The sequence below is a fragment of the Carassius carassius genome, chromosome 27 (assembly GCF_963082965.1).
Source record: "Carassius carassius chromosome 27, fCarCar2.1, whole genome shotgun sequence".
Classification (NCBI taxonomy): domain Eukaryota; kingdom Metazoa; phylum Chordata; class Actinopteri; order Cypriniformes; family Cyprinidae; genus Carassius; species Carassius carassius.
This window is the reverse complement of record NC_081781.1, coordinates 18,981,505-19,001,999: the sequence shown is the minus strand read 5'-3', so window position 1 is coordinate 19,001,999 and position 20,495 is coordinate 18,981,505. Positions and strand designations below refer to the sequence as shown.

The 20,495-nt window shown below is 36.8% G+C and overlaps 1 protein-coding gene across 2 annotated transcripts in view; it reads left to right on the top strand.

The window, feature by feature from the left end:
- Positions 1-18,325, top strand: part of LOC132106944 (trafficking protein particle complex subunit 8-like) — a 56,756-nt gene extending 38,431 nt beyond the window's left edge. For both annotated transcript variants that reach the window (XM_059513050.1, XM_059513049.1), the window contains 10 exons: positions 2,452-2,885; positions 3,921-4,098; positions 4,784-4,880; positions 8,817-8,885; positions 9,181-9,230; positions 9,351-9,539; positions 10,113-10,214; positions 14,578-14,720; positions 16,959-17,048; positions 17,142-18,325. In XM_059513050.1, the coding sequence (XP_059369033.1) occupies positions 2,452-2,885; positions 3,921-4,098; positions 4,784-4,880; positions 8,817-8,885; positions 9,181-9,230; positions 9,351-9,539; positions 10,113-10,214; positions 14,578-14,720; positions 16,959-17,048; positions 17,142-17,376 (1,587 nt within the window). In that variant the 3' untranslated portion in view covers positions 17,377-18,325. The remainder of the gene's footprint in view (positions 1-2,451; positions 2,886-3,920; positions 4,099-4,783; positions 4,881-8,816; positions 8,886-9,180; positions 9,231-9,350; positions 9,540-10,112; positions 10,215-14,577; positions 14,721-16,958; positions 17,049-17,141) is intronic.
- The last annotated feature ends 2,170 nt before the right edge of the window (positions 18,326-20,495 follow it).

The window sequence follows — 20,495 nt, the reverse complement described above, 5'->3', positions numbered from 1 at the left end:
CCATCCAAGATGTAGATACATTTGTTTCTTTATTGCAACATATTTGGAGAAATTTAGCATTACATCACTTGCTCACCAATGATTCCTCTGCAGTGAATGGGTGCCGTCAGAATGAGAGTCCAAACAGCTGATAAAAACAACACAATAATCCACAAGTAATCCACAGCATTGCAGTCCATCACTTTACAACTTGTAAAGGGAAAATCAAATCCATCATTTTTTTCAAACCATTGCTTCTGGATAAAATGCCTCTATCGGTAATATTGCTTTCTTCAGCGAATAAGTTGTCTCATCTGAATCAGGAGAGAAATATACACAGATCAAGCCCCCCTTACAAGCAAAAATGTCCTAAACAAATATAACTGTCCTAAACCCTTCGAGGAAGGGTTTATGTTAGGGGTGTAACGATTCACTCGTTTTCTCGATGCATCGATTACAAACCCTGTCGATTTATATGCATCGATCTTGAAACATGATTTTTGAATCGTGAATCACCGATCTTGGACAGTAATCGATTCAAAATGCTAAGAATCGAATGAATCCCGATTTCTATAGCGATTCAATGCTTTCAAAATGTATACACATTAAATTACTACACGCACGAATTAATGGAGACCTTGAAGAGTGTTCGTGAATCGTGCCTCTTATCTGTCCTTCACGCGCTCCACTGTTTACCGCCTGAGACTGTCACAGGATTGCGCTCGCGCTCCGTTCGTCTCTGACGCAGCTGACGTGTGATCTATAGGACTCGTGGCCAGTAATGCTAACGTGAAATAGTTTTACTTTTCTGTAGTTTGTCAATGGCTCTCTGCATCTTACCGACGGAGTTACCGGAGCCGTCGACAGCTGTGTTTATTGCATGGACGGAGCAGAAATGTAAGTGTCTAAATCATACGCACAGTTCCACTGAATGATAAATGTGTTTAAACAATGTGGATGCACCGAATATACGAAGGAAACTTTTAAAATTAACCACAGAATTAACAACGACCTTGAAATAAGAGCACGAGATTTATCTGATAATATGCATGAAAGTAGCGTTTGTTTCATTAGCAAACAGACATCTGGCGCGTTTTCTCTCGGAATCATTCGCTGATGGAGAGGAAAAGTTAAATAGAGATGAAGACGGTTTCACACTGAAAGAGAAGCGATCTCGCTCCCATAGACGTGCCAGGCTATATCTGCAGCTAAACTGAATAAAAGCAGAATGAACTGATGAAACCCACAAACAATTTATGAATGATGCAGTGCTAATTGACATTTATTACAGTACAGAAACTATCAAGTATATTTTCTACCTTATTCTGTGCAGAAAATTTAAATAATTGCTAATTAAATGTTGCCTAGTATATAAAACAATCATAAAATTGCCATTAGGAAAAAAATATCGATTACAAATTATTTATTATAGTCCAGCAGTGTATTTGATTTATTACAGCTAATTAAAAGTCATTAAAAAAGAAGATAATTCCTTGTAAAAAAAAATAAAAATAATAATAATTATTATTATTATTATTATTAATATTATATAGGCTACATACAGAAAATGATTGTATTTGACATTTGTCACTTCTGAAATTATGGCTACGCCCCTGGTGTGACAAAATGTTAGCTTATACATAATACTCTTTAAGCTCTTTTTTAAAAACTTGGCTTACATACATTTTTACGTATGCCATGTCGCATCATTAAACTATCATTTAACAATGGACAAAATATTTTTTTTTTATAACCTATGGTTCTCTAACCATAAATGCTACTGTAATTTGCCCCCTGACTAAGCATTTAAAGAATTTAGTAGAAGCATTTAAATAATCCCGTGGATGCACTTAAAGAATGCAGAATCGAATCGTTATACTCGAATCGAATTTAATTGTGAATCGAATCTAATTGAATCGTTCTAAATTTGCAAAAATCGTTCTTGAATCGAATTGAAAACCTATGAATCGTAATCGAATCGAATCGCTGCCTTGCCAAAGATTCACAGCCCTAGTTTATATGGATTATAGAATCATATATTAACCAGAAGTAAGAGTTTAATCTAGTTAAGTACTTAAGTCTTGATGGATTTGTTTATTACAAACACAGATTTTCAATTCAGAAGTTGGTATTTGGCAGTTTTATTTGTGCCAATAAGTTTGAACTTTTGCACTCAATTGGTGTGATATTGTCAATTTTATATTGACCTTTCTTTGCTTGTAACAAAATAATGATTGATTATGGTTTTTACTTTGTTTAACTGTGGCTTTGCTCTCGTTTTAACTCTTTCAAGCCCCGACAAAATTCAAAATTTATATTATCCCTTAATTATATTTTTCTTCCTGTTCCTGGCAGGGTTAAGTGGTGGTTATTTGCAAGAATAAGCTACATGTGCACCAGATATTGTATCAATAGTCAGACCTCTGTTGGATAAACCATGAAATTACTGTTTCTCTTTCCTTCTCCACCCAGGTGTTTTTCATTAACTTCCCCACTGGTTTATTGTGTGGTGAGATCCGCAAAGCGTGGGTGGAGTTTGTGAATGTGAGTGCAGTCCCTCTCACTGGTCTTCGGGTGGCGTCCACACACCCAGAGTTCTTCACGTTTGGAAGTGCCGCCTCTGACCTCACCCCAGTGACCCCCACAGCAGCTGAGCACTGTTCTGCATACAAGACTGTGGCCATGCCCCCATCAGTGGCGACCGTGTCGCTCGTGTCTCCAGCAGCGTTCGGGGTCACCAGCGGTGACCGGCCAGTAGTGGCAGAGATTCCTTTATCACAAGGTGTGTTGGGCCCTGGGGAGGCATTGCAGATCCCATTATGGCTCAGGGGCCCCGACCGAGAGGGTGTCCATGAAATCAACTTCCTCTTTTACTATGAGAGTACAGAGAAGTCCGCCAAACTCAGGTACATGGCCGTTTATGCTTTATTTCAACTACCGTATTTTCCGGACTATAAGTCGCACTTTTTTCATAGTTTGGCTGGTCCTGCGACTTATAGTCAGGTGCGACTTATTTATCTAAATTAATTTGACATGAACCAAAAGAAATGAACTAAGAGAAATTAACCAATAGAAAACATTACCGTCTACAGCCGCGAGAGGGCGCTCTATGCTGCTCCGTGCTCCTGTAGTCTACACTGAAGACATATAGCGCCCTCTCGCGGCTGTAGACGTAATGTTTTCTCTTGGTTCTTGGTTCTAAATAAATGTGACTTATAGTCCAGTGCGACTTATATATGTTTTTTTCCTCCTCATGATGTATTTTTGGACTGATGCGACTTATACTCAGGTGCGACTTATAGTCCGAAAAATACGGTAATAATGGACCATACTAAGAACTGAACAGAGTTTAAGAAGGTTTTTGTCAGGCCAGAGTAGCTTCTTTGGGTGTATATATTGTGTGATATTATTAATTCACAAAGTTAATTTTATTATTAATCCACTTATTTTCATTTTACATTCTAAGAAATTAAACGCAAATAAGGCTTCACATGGTTGTAGTAGTAGCCTATTGTTTAAAGATATGTGCTGCTTCATCAGAACGAGCTTTATTCACCACCTTAAGTGTGTTTAAACAAAATAATTTGTTGTGGTTTTACAGGAGCTCTTGATACATACATACATTGAAACAACCATATATATACAGCCCTAGTGCAAAATATTTGTTCCTGTGTCTCCTCAACTGTACTATCTAATAAAGGCAAAATCTCCAAAATATGACTTACTCTATGTATAGTTATAAATAGATTTAAATTTTCTTTCATTGGCCTACTGCCTACTGCTATAAGTGGTTGATAATCAAACATAAGGTTATGCATTTTCATTTTGGAAATTTGCTGTCTGCCATTTAAAGAGGATGATTGGCCTTTGACATCATTTAGAGTTTGAAAATTACCACTTGGCTTCCAGTGACTCATCTTGGCTTTCTCTGATGCTTTCAGTCACAGGGTCCTCCGACACACTGCTTTCATCTGCGCAAGCCGCTCCCTCAGCGTCAGAGCCACGGCCAGCCGCAGCAACACACTGCACGGCAGAGAGAGAGGGACCGAAGAACGGCAGGAAGGAGAGGAGAAGAACGGCAGCATGTTGGTTTTTGTGGACGTGGAGAACATTAACACAGTGAGCTCTTTCCCACACATGGTCTGCTCATGTGTCTTTCTCTTCTTGCACTTCATGAAATAGAGATGCACAGTTGTGAAATTCTCTACTAATTTATGTAATTTATAGTAAATAAGCATGAACAATTAAGTATTCAATACCTGCTCTTAGGGCTGGGCAATTTAACCGATTTTATCGATTAATTCAAATTTCATGGTTTACCACGATTTGCTTTCTTAGAAATCGAGGAATTGCGATCTTGAATAGAAATATTACCACACTTAAGAATTACACACTTGGACAATATGCCAATGATAACTGTAAAGAGAAAATAATTATTTTTACGACCACGTCAAACATGAGACTTTTCAGACACACACTTCAATTCGTCTCATCGCATGCGCGAGTCAAACGAGCGTGGAAACGGTACTGTGCTCGAAGCGCATGCTCTTCAAATGCATGCACAAATGCACCAGTGCTCACTGTATCCTGTAGCATTTCATATCAAACTGTTTATGCAATATCATAGTTGTGTCATCAGTTAAGTCATGAAGTTACCAAAGAGATGCGTGTCCGATCCACGTCACGTTCAGCAGTGGCCGCTCTTAACTGGGATAGCAGCCAAAAAAACCTTTTAAGGATTTAAGGATTCATCTATTTTAAATTTAAATTTCAAATAATAAATTTCTGTCTCTTCTTCTGTCAGAGCGAGGCAGGTGTTCGTGAGTTTCACATAGTTCAAGTGTCCAGCAGCAGTCGGCAGTGGAGGCTGCACAGGTGCATCAACCCTGTGGGAGATAAAGGTATGAATCCTCCAGCATGCTCTTGGTACATGCACTTAGTCTCTTAACAGACACTTTAATTCCTCTTGCATCCACCTGAGGTTAAGTGTTTTGCTCCACATTGCTTGGTAGTCTGTGGATCACACGTTTATTTGGTTCTGTGCCTGAGTTTTTTCTTCCATCCAACACGAAGTTGTTCATAGCACAAATATCCACAATTCATAATGGCGGTCCTTCATGAAAGATATATTTTCATTCCTCTTGCCTCATCTTGCACTCGGACTAAACTACTTTGTCATTTTCAAGTGTCTCTTATCGAACAGTTTTCTACCATTTGGTAGAGAACCACTTTCTCAAAACATTAAGGCAGCTATATATTTGCACATATATAGTATATTTGTCTTAAAAAAAAACTAAGTGTAGTGTAATACTGTAAAGACAACAAAATTATATGTATATATTTTTTCCCCATTATTTAAATTTTTGCATTTATATTGACATGGAATGTTTTAAAAAAACAATTCATGCACCATTTCATACAGTAGAGTTCAAGATATGTGGAAAAAAAAAGTTTGAGATTTTGTCTCATATTTACGTCACATAGTTAAGAAATATCACACGAGAAGTAGGCTAAGTGCAATATCACACCAGTGCATATGTGATACTCATTTTATACAACGGTGTTATTTTAGACACAATGTTGTCTGTTTTGCTCAATTTTGCTAACCAGAAGATAAAGACAAAGCAGAACTGTTCATCCCCAAGCAACACACAGCGGAATTTCGTTTTTTTTTATCCACATTTTGAGCGAATTTGGTGAATCTTTTGGCACATTGAATCATTTTCAAACAGGGGCATTTTGCCCAATATCTTGAATTTTAGGGATATTCTCTAGGATCCATCACGCAGTGAGTTGTTGCTCTGCCTCATATTAGTCATCAATCACCTGTATGAAATAGCAGATGATCCACATAGGTCTGGGGCGGGGCAAGTGCGTTAAATGTGTTAATAATTATAACGTTATTTTTCTCCATAATTAATCTAATTAACATTTTAAATTACCAGCCCTAATTTCTATGCATTATACTTTGTAAAGGGATAACAATGAATCTGTAAGTATTATAAAGTGTTGTAACTGTGATTACAGTTATTCATGAGATCATACAATACATTATAAGGTACATAATGCATCAAAATTACTTTTATAATGCATTATATATAAATGCTTTAAGTGAATTTTTTTTACGAAATATTTGTATAATATTTTTGATGTACTTTTACCTATTACAGCCCTAATTTCTCTCGTAATTTTTACAGACAACGACAGTCTATAGCAATAATTTAATTTTGAAGTTTGTATAATATCATGCTTAGTATTTTTTAATACATTGTAAGTGGCTTTCTACATAAACCACATTTATATAGAAAGGGAATCGCCATGTTTTGCGGTCCTTGGCCGAAAAGTTTAAAAGCCCCAGCAGACAACCCAGAGACAAGTCGTTTTTTAAAATATTTAGTTTTGCATATTTTGAAATATTACACAGATCTGTTTGAAGATGCTGTGTAAAGAGCGATCGTCCTATATAAATCCATATGCACCTCCAGCACTGTGAATATTGATGCAGAGGAACTTGATTGCACTTCAGCAGGCCAAGCAGAGTATCAAAAGAGCTGGGAGCGGGTACAGACGCAGAGTGGTACGTTCCATGACCAGCAGCCTTTAAATGACCTATTGAAAGTGAGTCACATTGCATTTGTGTTGAGTCAACTGTAAGGCTGATACCTTAAGAGCAAGAAACGAACGCTCATACACATCCTGCAGAGAGTGATGCAGCTTCTCTAAAATGCTGAGATGAAATTAGGTCACTTTGAAATTGTGCTGGGTGTGTGAAACATGCAGGCATACGCATTTTAGCAGTGTACTAAATTGAAAATTTAATCCCGTGCATGCATTCATCCTGTACCCCGTCAGCTTGGATGAGGCGAATATATTTAATGATGTGAAAGAACATGAACAAGAACTGGCTATAAAACAATGCATATTTAACAGAGCGCAACGCTTCCAAAGCTAAATCAGTGTATGCCTGTTAAGTTTGTAAAATCAATCTCCTGTTTCACACAGCAGCCCGGTGGCTGGTGTTGTTTAGTAGCATTTATGCCTGCATCCTTCTGCAAAGTTAATAACAATGTAAATAGTTAAAATAATATGCCTGAAAAGTACTTTAATTCCGTACTTTTAATTAATTTATTGGCCTGAAGGAACAGTGTCTTTTAATCTGAGGAGACGATGGATCAAGGACCTACAGCTACAAACATGAAGAATACTGCTTTGTTGTTAGTCTTTGAGTACTTTTCATAACAACAAAAAAACATAAAATGTTTGTACTAAACTTTAAGCTCAACCAAAAACTAAAATTGTACTAAACCATTGTATCTCATATGGACACCTGTAAAAAAATAAATTTAAATATCACCTAAAAATTTTTTTAGAAAATTCAGCCAGGGATTTTTTTTTAGGTGGGTGGTAAGAGATAAACGCTGGCATTCTGGATTTAGATGACAATTAAATCACTGACTACCCCTTGTAAATGGTTATAGGAACACTCCACTTTTTTCAAAAACAGGCTAATTTTCCAACTCCCCTAGAGTTAAACTCCTGCTCCTGTGGCTCAGTGGTAGAGCATTGTGGGTTATCCTGAATGCACTGCAAGGTATATATGGTATATCCTGAATGTACTGTAAGTCGCTTTGGATAAAAGCGTCCGCTAAATGCATAAATGTTTATGTAAACAGTTAAGCATCTCGCTCAAAAATGTCCAAAGTGTTCAAAGGAATATTTTCAGGCGCTGCATAATATCACTGTAACTACAGAAGAGTCTTAAATAGGAAAGATATAGAAACTCTTTGCTCATTTTTGAGCAAGATGCTAATGGTCTAATCAGATTCAATGATCTATGCTAAGCTAAGCTAAAAGTGCTACTGCCAGACCTGGAGATCGGCTGAATGGATTCAAAAACGGTAAAACTCAACTGTTTAACTCTAGGGGAGTTGGAAAATGAACCTTTTTTAAAAAAAAAGTGGAATGTTTCCTTTAAAATCACTTGCTTCCCCATGAGAGACTTCAGTATATTCAAAAGTAGTGATTTATGGTTACTCTTCAAATTAACTTATTTAAAAAGTTTTTACGCTCGCATGAGGTGGTTTTTCTTGCAGTTTGAAAAAGGAATAGATAATTCCATTTTCACATTAACAGGCCACTTGGTGTACGTAAAAGTCACTTGATCATTCTTTAATGTACTGTAACCTCCAAGAAACATCTCATACACATGTCCACTCTATAAAGGGCTGTCCTCTTTTGATCCAAAAATAATGGCTAGTGCGGTGGCTGCAATATATGTAAACCTACCAACATTGCTGTCGTAAGAGAAAAAAAAAGTTTTCTTCGCATAACATTGATTAATGAAAACGCAATAGGTTTTTTATCAACATACATAAAATATTATAAAAGTTTTGTGAAAATCTGGAATGGACACCCGGCTAGTGACATCAAACTTGGTTTGACAAATCTTGTAATTTTGAATATGCGTAAGCGCAAATGAGATTTGACAGCTGTGACAAATGAGTTCTGTAAATAATTAATTTTTGTGCTGTTATGCCCACACAGCTATCATCTGGCATGTTAAAGTAAGTGTAACTGTGACCTGAGTTCACATGCTAAGGGCAAATTAAAACTAAACCATTGAAGCGATAATCAAGAAAGATGGAAAACAGCTTGTGAAATAGGAGCAAAATGCACTTTTTAGTTAAGAGTTAATTAACTGACCTTGACATCTGAACTCTTTATGTGTATTTGAGTCTCGTATGTGGAAGCACCAAAATAAAAGATTTTCTGAAAGTAAGTGGATGAACACTCATCATCTTTCTTGTTTTTGCCTTCATTTCATGTTGTGTTTGCAGACTCTAAGCTGGCCAGCAGGGAGAGGGGTAAGCTGTGCTTTAAAGCCACCAGATGCAGAACAGAGGAAGGTGAGGCATCCAGTTCACGCACACGTACGCAAACCCTTGTGTATTCCGTGTATTTTTATGCAGCATTTGCACCACTGAATAAACTGCTGTCTGGAAAGACCAAGATGTGAATCAGATTTCCAAAATGCATATGTAGAGGTGTATGCATTTTATTTGTGAATCGAATAAATTGCTTTGCCTTTGCCTTTGCCTCCGCAATCACAGGTGCTCACAGACAATTAAAATAGAGAAAACTGTGGTTAAAGTACTGATGTTTGAACATAATTACATTTTTTTTTTCTCCTCAATGCCTCAGCTACCTCAGATAAATACACCTTTGCCGACCTCAACCTTGGCAACGAACAAGTAAGAATCTCCTTTTGTTCTCAGTACTAGTTCAAATCTTGTCACTGACTATAGTCTTCATTCAGCTTCTCAACAGTCCTCATTGTGTTTCACTCTCTTTGTCTTTTTCTCTTTCATTAGATTGTCAGCTCTACTACTCCATGTGCTGATTTTTTCTTCCGGAGGGGTCTGCCCTCTGAACCCAGGAGGGGGGGCATTTCCACAAGCAATGCTAGTCAAATGTGGAGACAGAGCGGGACTGATGACGGTGTGACAGATATTGTCAAAAAATGCAGTGACGTAGAGCTTGACATCATCGTCCTCTGGAAGGTACCCTGAAGAAATGTTCCTGCATTTATTTTGATTCAAGAAGAGTGAAAAAAATATATATATATATGTGTATATGTATATATGTATATGTGTGTGTATATATATACACACACACACACACACACACACACACATATACACATATATATATATATATATATATATATATATATATATGTGTGTGTGTGTGTGTGTGTGTGTGTGTGTGTGTGTGTGTGTGTGTGTGTGTGTAAATTAGTGGGTTAAACACGCTTTAACTGTTTAGCTGGCACCCATGTCAATTCTGTTTAAGTTTCTTGATTTAAACCTTAATAATAGATAATAATACAAGGTCATTTCTAAAAGCATTACCAGCCAACTAGCCACTAACTTCTATTTGTTCACCAAACTAACTGCCTTTCATTCATTTTGGATGAATGCACCAGTGTTTAACACCACTAACGTTGATCACTTGTACTGTCAATAGAAAATCAGCTCCTCAGTGAAGTCTTGCTGTAATTAATGCATGGCGTTACTGATGCTTTAAGATTTGAGGACAAATATCTTTGTATTAATCATATAATGTCATTTCAGGGGTATGTTGTGGAGGATAACAAACAGCTGATTTTAGAGGGGCAGCTTCACGTTGCACTGCAAACCATTGGCAAAGAGGCCTGCTCACTCTCGCAGAAAGAGGTACTTACACACTTTCACAATGACTCTCCCTTGCTATTCAGCTCTTTTAATGTGGGTGCTTTACAAATGAATGTCTATAAAGAATATAGTCCCTTGCTTTAGTGCAAGAGACCACTGTATCTTTTCAATGAGGCTTGGTAAGTGTATACATAAGCAAATGAGCAAATAATATTTTGTGTGTGTATGTTTTGAATTGTCAGTTATTGATAGACCAAAATGGATTTATCCTTATACACACAGGCAAAGCACTCAGTTGGCTTTTTTTTTTGCCTGTAGGATTCAGTGTTTCAGTAAAATACCCCTCATGGCAAAGAACCTGAACTCAAATAACAATCCTGTGAACAGAAGCTTTAACCTAAATATGCAAATGGCCTGTTATTTTAATATCGGTCTTGTCATCTGATAGAGCAAAAAAATGTCTTACTCAAACTGCAGCAGTCAAACATGCTTGATAGCGTGGAAATTAATTTTAGTGAATTTTCTGATTGAGTAAGCCAGATATGAGACCAACACATCGAAATGAGGTCAAAATGACTTTAATTCAGTTCTGTGTTTCTCACTGTAGCTGAAGTAATGGACATCTGTTGACACTCAGCAAGTCACTTTTACGCATCAGAGCTTTGATGCTTTTGTAGGGCATTGGAGGTTATAAAGGTACTTTGAAGAAAGTGGTAAAAGAAATAATTTCAGTCTCCTGACCTTGATATATGGGGAAAGGTGTACATGTCCTCTGACTTTTTTTATTAAGAAAGGTGAAGGTTGGAAGGAAGGATTCTTTGGTGCTCAAAGATGAATAAAATGGAGGAGATGGACCTTGAAGCTCATCATTGTGTGTGATTTTATTGGAGACCTGAGTACTGCTTGTGGAGGGAAAAAAAAGAAGTACATTGCACTAAAGTAAACAAACTTTTTTTTTTTTTTTCTTCATTGTTCTCCAAGTAATTATTTTGTCATATGACAAAATCATATACAGGTGCAGGTCATATAATTAGAATATCATCAAAAAGTTGATTTATTTTACTAATTCCATTCAAAAAATGAAACTTGTATATTATATTAATTCATTACAAACAGACTGATATATTTCAAATGTTTATTTCTTGTATATTAATTTTGATGATTATAACTGACAACGAAGGAAAATCCCAAATTCACTATCTCAGAAAATTAGAATATTGTGAAAAGGTTCGATATTGAAGACGCCTGGTGCCACACTCTAATCAGCTAAGTAAGCTAAGACTGATAACACTGTGTGATAATTCACCCAAAAATGTATAGTCATCAAAACTTTGATTTGACGTTTAATATGAATCTTCTGAAGAGACACAAATGTGCTTACTTGATGCATGAAAACCAAAGAGGTTTCTTCTTTAGTGTAAATCAAGTTTGCTCTTCAGAAGACTTAGATTAATGTGGATTACTTAGACCTTTGAGATAAAACGGTATCGTTATTTACTGATAAGGCTCCCAGATGCACACCTAAAAGGAAGCACACCTCAAATTTGAATGTATCGTTTTTGCTTTCAAATGTATATTTTTTATTTAGATTTTTATTTAAAATCTCCTTAAAATTTTAACGCGTGTTCTGAATAAAATACAATCTGTGTGATTGCCACGTCTGCTTTTTGTATTAAGCTATGCATACATACATGATGCGGTTTTGTTCATAATTGCTCATGCAATTGAGAAAATTGTTAGATCAGACCTTATGCACTTTTTTATAGATAGTCATTATTTCATTGCATTGAATAAGCAATTTAACTCTGTGCATTATTTTGCTTATTACGCCCTCCTGTGGCTTCAGGAGACAGCCCAGGTTTCTTTAAAGGGGTCATATGATGTTGCTAAAAAGAACATTATTTTGTGTTTTTGGTGTAATGTAATGTGTTTATGTGGTTTAATGTTCAAAAAATGCATTATTGTCTACATACTGTACATTATTGTTTCTCCTCTATGCCCCGTCTTTCTGAAACGCGTCAATTTTTACAAAGCTTTCGTTCTGAAAGTCAAAGTCTATGCTGATTGGCCAGCTATCCAGTGCATTGTGATTGGCTGAATACCTCAAGCATGTGATGGAAATGTTACGCACTTACCATACTGTGATCCCTTGTCCTGGCATGATGAGATAAAACCAATAAAATCCATCATAAACTAGCTTTTGTTGCATCCAGTGGGGACATAATTACTGTTAATAATGACTTATACTGTCTTATATTTGGTTTGAACTGTTCTGGAACAGTGTTGTAAAATCAACTTAACCCCTGATTTTTTTTGTTTTGTCCTCTTTTGGAAGGCCAAACTAAGTAGTTTTGCTTTCACAACGAAACACACAGTGTCTCCACGACATGGCAGTGGCAGCAACAATTCTACAGCTAGAATAAGAGTTACACTGCCTTTCTTTGCAAGAACATTTGGGCGGTGTCATGCAAATCTTCCTAAACGGTGACAAAGACCTGGGTTTAAACGAGGCGTTTCAGGAGGACGTGGACGAGTCTTAACTTTGATAAAGAATATGTCTTTGGGTTTGAGACTTCAGTCTTTGCAACTTTACAGATCTTAACTATAGACAAACCGCTTGTTACACTCCAAAGAGAAAGGAAAACTTGAAATTGCATCATATGACCTATGATCTACCCCATTAATATTATTATGCCCCTTGCAAAAACTCTGTGACGTTCAATAAATTGAACATTCGGTGGGTTTTAACACTTTCCCAGGGGTCTCTGAGCAGTTCACTGGAATATAGGAGTCCTACAGACAAACTCACTTGTAGAGAGAGACTTTTTTTGGCCGTCTTTTCTTAGCATCTGGCACCTCGCACTTTGTGTTTATCCCTTTCTGTTTCTCACTTCAGGTGCTTTGTGAGGTGTCTGACCTCAAATACAAGCTAAATACACACAGTCTTCTGCACTGGCGCTCGCTCAAGTCTTCCTCTCATAACTCGAATTTCTATTTTCTCCATCTGAGATGGAGTGCAAGAGCAATGTGACTTTGAGAGCATTATAAGTGAGTCTGCTCTTTATGAAGATGGATGCATCCTAAGGTGCTTTAAATGGTCAGAGAGCCAGAAAGCAGAGACTCTGACCTTCGTTTGTGTCTGCATTTGGCTCTGCATGTCACCTTTCCAATCTAGATGTTCCTCTGTTTGAATATGCAGATTAATATTCAGATGTTTAATGTGTTTACTGTGCAGAAAAATCTTGCCTGTTGTATGTCTATAATGGTGCAAATAAGCAGCAGAAAAAGCAGGTCTGTTTGGGGGTGTGTGTGTGTGTGTTTAACAAGTATTTAATATTTGGTATTAGCAAGGTGAAGGAGTCGAGCGTTTTGTGTGGGTGTTTTGTGCAAAGTGACAGCTCTCTGCTGATTTGACGACTACACATCAAAAAGTGTGTGCGCGCATGGATGTAAGTGTAGTAGATGCCAAGTATCACATTGTGTATTAAAACTCACCTTCATGTCATTTCAAACACACACTGTGGTTTATGTTTAAACTATATTTGAGTATAAACTGTAATTAAAATAAACGGTATAAAATCATTTTTATAGAAAGTGTATTAAAATAAACATTGATTTTAAATAGTCATGTTTCACATTATTGCTGATTTCATGTATTTTCTGGTCCCCTTTGATCAGAATTCCTTTAAAAGCATTCATCTTACCAACCCCAAATTTGAACGATTATGTATATCAAAAACTACAATTTAAAGTGTTATTTTATTGTAGTTCGTTTTTTTTTTTAACTCTGTTTAGTTTTCCCCCAGTTACAGTAGGTCTTATTTCTGTTTATTATTATTTTTATTTATTTTTTAGCTTGGACAAAAAAAAAAAAAAAAAATAAACTGTCATATAGGTTTGATACAACATGAGAGTGAGTAAATACAGACTTTTAAAGGGCATGTTTAAAGTCCTGTCAGTGTCCAAACTCTCTTTTCTGTTTCGTTTCCAAAAGTTCCTTCTCCATTTCAGCTTCTCATTGATTCACATTTTAATTTGCTCTGTAATCCATTCATCTTTTCCTCCGTTTCCCTCCTGCTGTTTGGCACGATTCCATCCGGTCTGAAATCTCTCTCTGCACGCCGTTGCATAGCGACACCCATTCATTGCAGAGGAAGTCCCTCACGTGAGGGAACGGCGTGTCACATGTTGATCTCAAAGTCTTTTTTTAGAAACCCTCACGTGAGCTTGTGCTTTTCTCTCTCTTTTGCGTTCGTACTGTCACATCCACCACATTCTCTTCACTCAGCCACACACGCAAACACTTTAAACCGAATAAAAAGATTTTGTTAAAGCAATTTCCTCTGCTGGTGCCAATTCCTTTAAGCTTTCAGAATGAATGAAACTTATTCTTTTTGTCAATTAGGAAACTCAGGAAATGGTGCTTCTGAAGTTCAAGCCTGACGTTCCTCCCCCTGTAAGCAAGCCCTCACTGGAACAGCTTTCCCACCTCATAAAGACCTGTCTCCACTACCCAGAGTCTTATGATCATCCCTTCCCACAAAAGAGGTAAAGTGCATACAAACAAACACTTTTGAAAAGCTCAAAGAGACCTGAATCGGTTAGCTGAAATCCGCTGACTGTGTTTTTGAGGTCATAAGACTCAGACAGTGACGCCCACAGGAGCGCTTGTCTGGCCTAGTTCTGCAGTGGTGTGTGGAAAGTAGGTGTGTCCACATGAAAGATGGAGATAAACTGGACCGGGTCGAGCTGATGGTACTCCAAGAGCTCAGTCATCACTCATTGCCTTGGGTTTGTGCGAATGTGCTGTCAGAAATTTGTTTGTCTGTTCGTTGAGGAACAAATGCCAGTCCTCAGTCAATGGCAAAAAAATCTCACTGAAATGCTGAGAAGAATTGCTGTTCAAAGAGAACACCTGTAACATGAACATACTCCTTTAAAGTTGGCATGAAATGGAAATTCTCTCTATTACATCTTAGCGATCTTATACAGTAGTAAACAATTCATCCATGCGTTTTATTTTGACCTAGTAATACTCAATCCAAATGTTATAACTGGACCTTCCTGTAAAAACAGCAGCGTGATGTATGCCAGACTTCTCCAATCGTTTAGTCTGCTTAAAGTCTGCCCCTTTCTTAGAGTCAACCTCAAGCTCGAATTCAGAACCAATCAACAACGGACAAACATTTTACCTGGATTTACATCAATGCAGTAGAAAAGAGTTCTTCAGATAAAAAGAAATGAAGGTTTTTGAGGAAAGCGTTCAAGGATTTTACTCCATATAGTGGATGGACTTCATATAGGACTTTTCGCCACGTTTTGCGACAGGATACACACACAGTAGTGGTCAACTGTTTGACGGTAAACAAGAGTCGTCGTTGTCATCTGTTTGCATGTATAGCATGACAAATAATTAACCATACTTGAAGCTTTCAGTAAATTAAAAATTAAACACCCAAAACTGTATATGGCATTATAACGAAGACGAAACATATGTTTATACGTGAAATTCTGGAGGGGACGTCGGATGGCGTTGCCTGGGGATGTAATGATGTGTGCCATTTCTATAACATGTAAAACGAGAACATGAAAGGAATATTCTAAAAGCTTATTTAGAATAAGGTAATTAATTAGATTACTGATGTCCATGTAAATGTAGTCACTGAAGCAAGAAATCAGTATTTACTAACAAGAGAAAATAATGAGTTAGTAATAACTTTAAAACAACTTCAAAAACACTTTAAGGAATACCATCATAAATAACTCTAACAAACTGTATTAATCAAATTTAACAATGTCACGAGCTAAAAGTTCTTGCCTTTTTGAGTTTTTATCCTAACTGAACACAAGCTTTAGGACATTTTGTTGATTTGTTGCACTTGATGCTGGATGTGTTGTATCTAATCACGATAACACACTAGCTAGGAGAAAAAAATGGTTGAAATAACATTTGAATTTATTAATAACTTAAATGCTTTAAATGTCTTAAAATTGCAATGAAACTTAAGTAGAGACAGATCTTTCATATTGGAAATTTATAAAATTATAAAATTATTCAATTAAATGATTACTTAAGTCTGACATCTGACATATACATCACCAGAAGTTGTTTTTATCGGAAAGGTCAAAGAAAAGAAGAAACTGTATACATGAATGAGTCATACAAAATATATGTTCAACATGCGTTTAAAAAATAGCCCTCATTTGAATTTTACTGCCAACTTTACATGTTTAAAGTATTTTTTGTTGTTTTATTTAGTTTAATTTTAATTTTAGGATAGCAGAGTGAGGGAACAAAATCGAAGACCTAAACCCCGGGTCAAACTCATCTTACTGTGCAACAGCACTGCCATACAAAACTTAAATTTGCCAGGAAATTGAACCAAACATCTTGTAGCATGAGATGAATGTTCCAGAGTCAGGGGGTTAGTCCATCCATATTTGTGCTTCAGGACAAATGACTTACAGTTGCTGCACACCAGTATGGGATTAACAGAAGTTATGAGACCCATTGATCAAAGTAATATCCAGATGAAAGTCAAGAGTGCTATATTTTACATCACAAAATTAAATAAATATTGAATAATCAATTTTGTCTGGCTTAAAAACTTGGCAACATGTTTGAATTCCGATAAGAGGTCATGAGGAGACTCAAGTACTGATGTTTTCTATTGCATATTTCAACGGAAGAATTGCTCATTTCAAATGAAGTTTGCCTTTGTGGAGGTTGCACAAAGCATTGCTATTTCAAGAATTTGAAGAATTTTTTTTTTTTTCCTTTTCTAGTTTATGTATGGTTCCAGTCACCCTGACGTTGTCCAACTGTTCCTCGGCTCAGGTAGACGTCATTGTTGATCTACGGCATAAAACGACCAGGTACAGCTCAGTTTTCCCTGATCCCAGAGTCTTTTTGAAATCTTGAGATTGAACTTACAAGCCATCTCGCACTCTTGTTGTCTATCTTTGCAGCCCAGAGTCACTGGAAGTGCATGGGTCTTTTAGCTGGCTGGGCCAGACCCAATATAAGTTGCAGCTCCAGGCTCAAGAGGTGTACAGGCTTTCCTTGAAAGCTTGTTTCTTCCAAGCTGGAGTTTATAATTTGGGCACACCCCGTGTCTTCGCCAAGTTGGCACAGACCAGTGCTATGTGTGAGACCAGCCAGCAGAGCGCCATGCCTGCCCTCATTATCATCAACAGTGTTTGAGGAACTCTGCATCATCGATCCAACAGTTCTTCAAAGTCCCACCTAAATAAATAACTGGTCTGGATTTCCAGATTTTTCTACTTGTTGCTAAAACTAAATCTAATTGAGAGAGATAAGTAAATAAAAAGACTTGAACACACATTTCAACTTAACACTGCATCTGATGTGCTTGTACGGTCTTCAATGGTGAGCTAAACACAAACCGACTTTAGATGTTTTGTCTTCAATGCACCTGAAGTGTGACTGGATCTGTTTTTTTCCATGTTAATTTATCTCTCGTATCTTTTGAAGATTTTTGTTTTATGAAATCTTTTTGTTTTTAGAACTAATTTTTCAAGATCCCAAACATGGCTATGCATCTCTGCCTCATACTGTCCTGTCGGCTGTCTCATGGTTGTACACTGTGCTCTGTTGCCACAGTAACACAAAAAAACATCACATTGTAACATGATGACCTGCGGTTAATATCATTGCAGCTGTTAAAAGGAGTAAATATTCTACCTTATTCAGTCAGGCTGCAAATGTGGTGTTAAGTGGAACTTAAAATCACTTTATGAGAAGCCAGTGGAATCAGTGAAGTCCAACAAAGAGCCATCTTATTAATGTTCGTGACCCAGTGAGGAAATGGCACAATCCATGTTGCCCAGCCAAACAGCATAGACTTGTAAGGACCTGTCAGGACACCAAGAGGGGTAAAGTCAGTCTGAGGGCATATTTTTGTTTGTGCATCTTTGTGTGGGTTGGCTGTGCTGTTTTCTCTGAAGATTTTACATTTTCTACAAACCAATCATCTTCTCCCACCACCCCAGCTCTCATTCTGTCATCTCCACCACTATGATCAAACTGTTATTTAAATGTATCTACAAGACCGCTTTTCTGAAAAATAAATAAAATAAATTTATTATATTTATAACAAATTACTGTACATAGAATAAAATGTAACCAAGAACCTGGCTGCCTGTTGCTTTCTTAGGTGTTTGGCCTATTTTAGAAATGTAATTTGCTGTATTGATTTATCAAGTACCATCTACCAATCACAACACACAAGTTTGTTCTCTAACATGCAGTCCCTGGTACTGGCGCTGGTACATAATGAATGCAAGGCTTGTTTTTAATAAAAGTAATTTTCTTTTTGTGCCTGGCTATTTGCTTCTTACATTTTTTAAAAGTGTAGTAAAACAGAGCTTCAGAATCTTGCCAGAAATCCTTTTATTGTCTTCTGCATCTGTTCACTTTTAAGTTCATTCAACAGGGCTGGTTTGGTCAGTGGCACTGTACTTTATGTGAGGTTGGACCGCTTGAGAGGACAACTAGGTTTGTCTGCAATGTTATGCATTTTGTCCCTGAAACAAACAAAAACTTGCTGGAAAGCTCAACACACTTCAATGTCATTCTGCTGATGTTGGCAGCTGAAACATCAGTGAAAGGAATGTGATGAATTTCACAGCAATAGACATAACGGTGCACCCACCTATTTTATTTTTTTAATACTTTCTACTTTGTCACAATTTATCTCAGTATTTTTTTTTCTTTTCAATTTTTTTTTTCTTTTCAAAATCTCAATTTTTTTTCATCCTTTTTTTTTAATAAAAAAATGTATCTGAAATAATCAGCTGAGCCCACTTTGAAAAACTACAACTACTGTATATGAGTTAACGTGTTGCTTTCCTCTTTCCAGTATTTGCATGCATATACATATTCTTATAATAATCACAATTTGGTGATGTTCTGTGTAAGTAAGCATCATTAACATATATGCCCATAATACCCTAAATGCCATAAGCATATTAAACCAACATTTTGACATCAAGCATCAGTTTATGTTCAAATGAATGTCAGTCTGGGGGACATTAGATAACATAGTTTTAAAAATTAAGCTACTTTACCATTTTTGATTGTTTAGTTATTTTAATTCGCAAGCATGGTTTACATTAATTGAGTGTTAGGGTATTATTAAGCTGAATGTAGCCTATAATTATACGTTTTTTATACTTTTAACTCTAAACGTAATCTGAAAAAATACTAAGAATAAATCTTAAACATATGATGTGCATGTAAATTACATTGATTTGTTTCCATCTCACTATAGCTAACAGGTATAGAATATAAGTATTTCTTTTTTTCTTTTTTTTTTCTTTTTTTGGTTCTTAGTAGTACATTGCACATAGTCCAAACCAACATAATTCATATCGCACCAAAAATTCCACATACGTGTTTTTCTGTCCCTAAAGGGTGCAAATCGACTCGCTCATTCATTTTGAATCTTCCTTTGGACGCTGGAGGGAAGGATTGGATGATTACTGTAGCCCCCTGATCGTTAAAGCTTCCCACCGCTGCATAATTTCACGCGCTTCAGACTAAATGAGCGCTCACGTGCAATTGGATTTGCGCGCACTCGTGTTCAGAGACGCAGAAAGTTTACAGTGGCTTACATTTTTTTTAACAATAAATTTGACCAATTAATTATTTGATCTTAATTTAGAGTTAAAACTGTAAAATAAAACAACAATTTATTTGTATACCTTTTAAATGGTGTGTGGGATTAAGCAGGCTGAAACTGCTTAAGGGTTCATGAAGGGTTTAGGATGTTATATTCATTAAATGTGAAACTGTTCCCTCTCTTTTTTCCCTTTACCTCTCCCTTCCCCTATACCTTTCTTTTCTGCTGCGTTCCTTTCTTTCCTGTTCTCCCTTCCTTCCTTTTAATCTCAGTGCGCTTCTGTTTTTGGTTCTTTACATTCCTTTTCTTTATTAGTATACCTATTATTATTATTCATAAATTCTTAAAGCACTAATAATTTTGTACTTGAACATGATGCTGAACCTGCTTTCCTAATATGAGAATCCGGATCTAATGTATTGTAATTTGTAAAGGCACGAAAACCTGCATTACAGTAACGCGCGCTGTCGTCAAAGGTCGATATGTGTTTCCAAACTCACCGTTGCGCGCATCAAGCGTCCAGTACAACTGCTTTTTATGGAAAAGTGAGTTGGTGAGGAGGGTGGTAGGGTTCATTCACAACTCGCTGTGAACCTCTCGGGATTATCTGCACGTGCATTTGCGCACAGTCTTGCGCAAAATCACTCATCACCACCGGAAGGTCTCGTTTTTGGTCTCC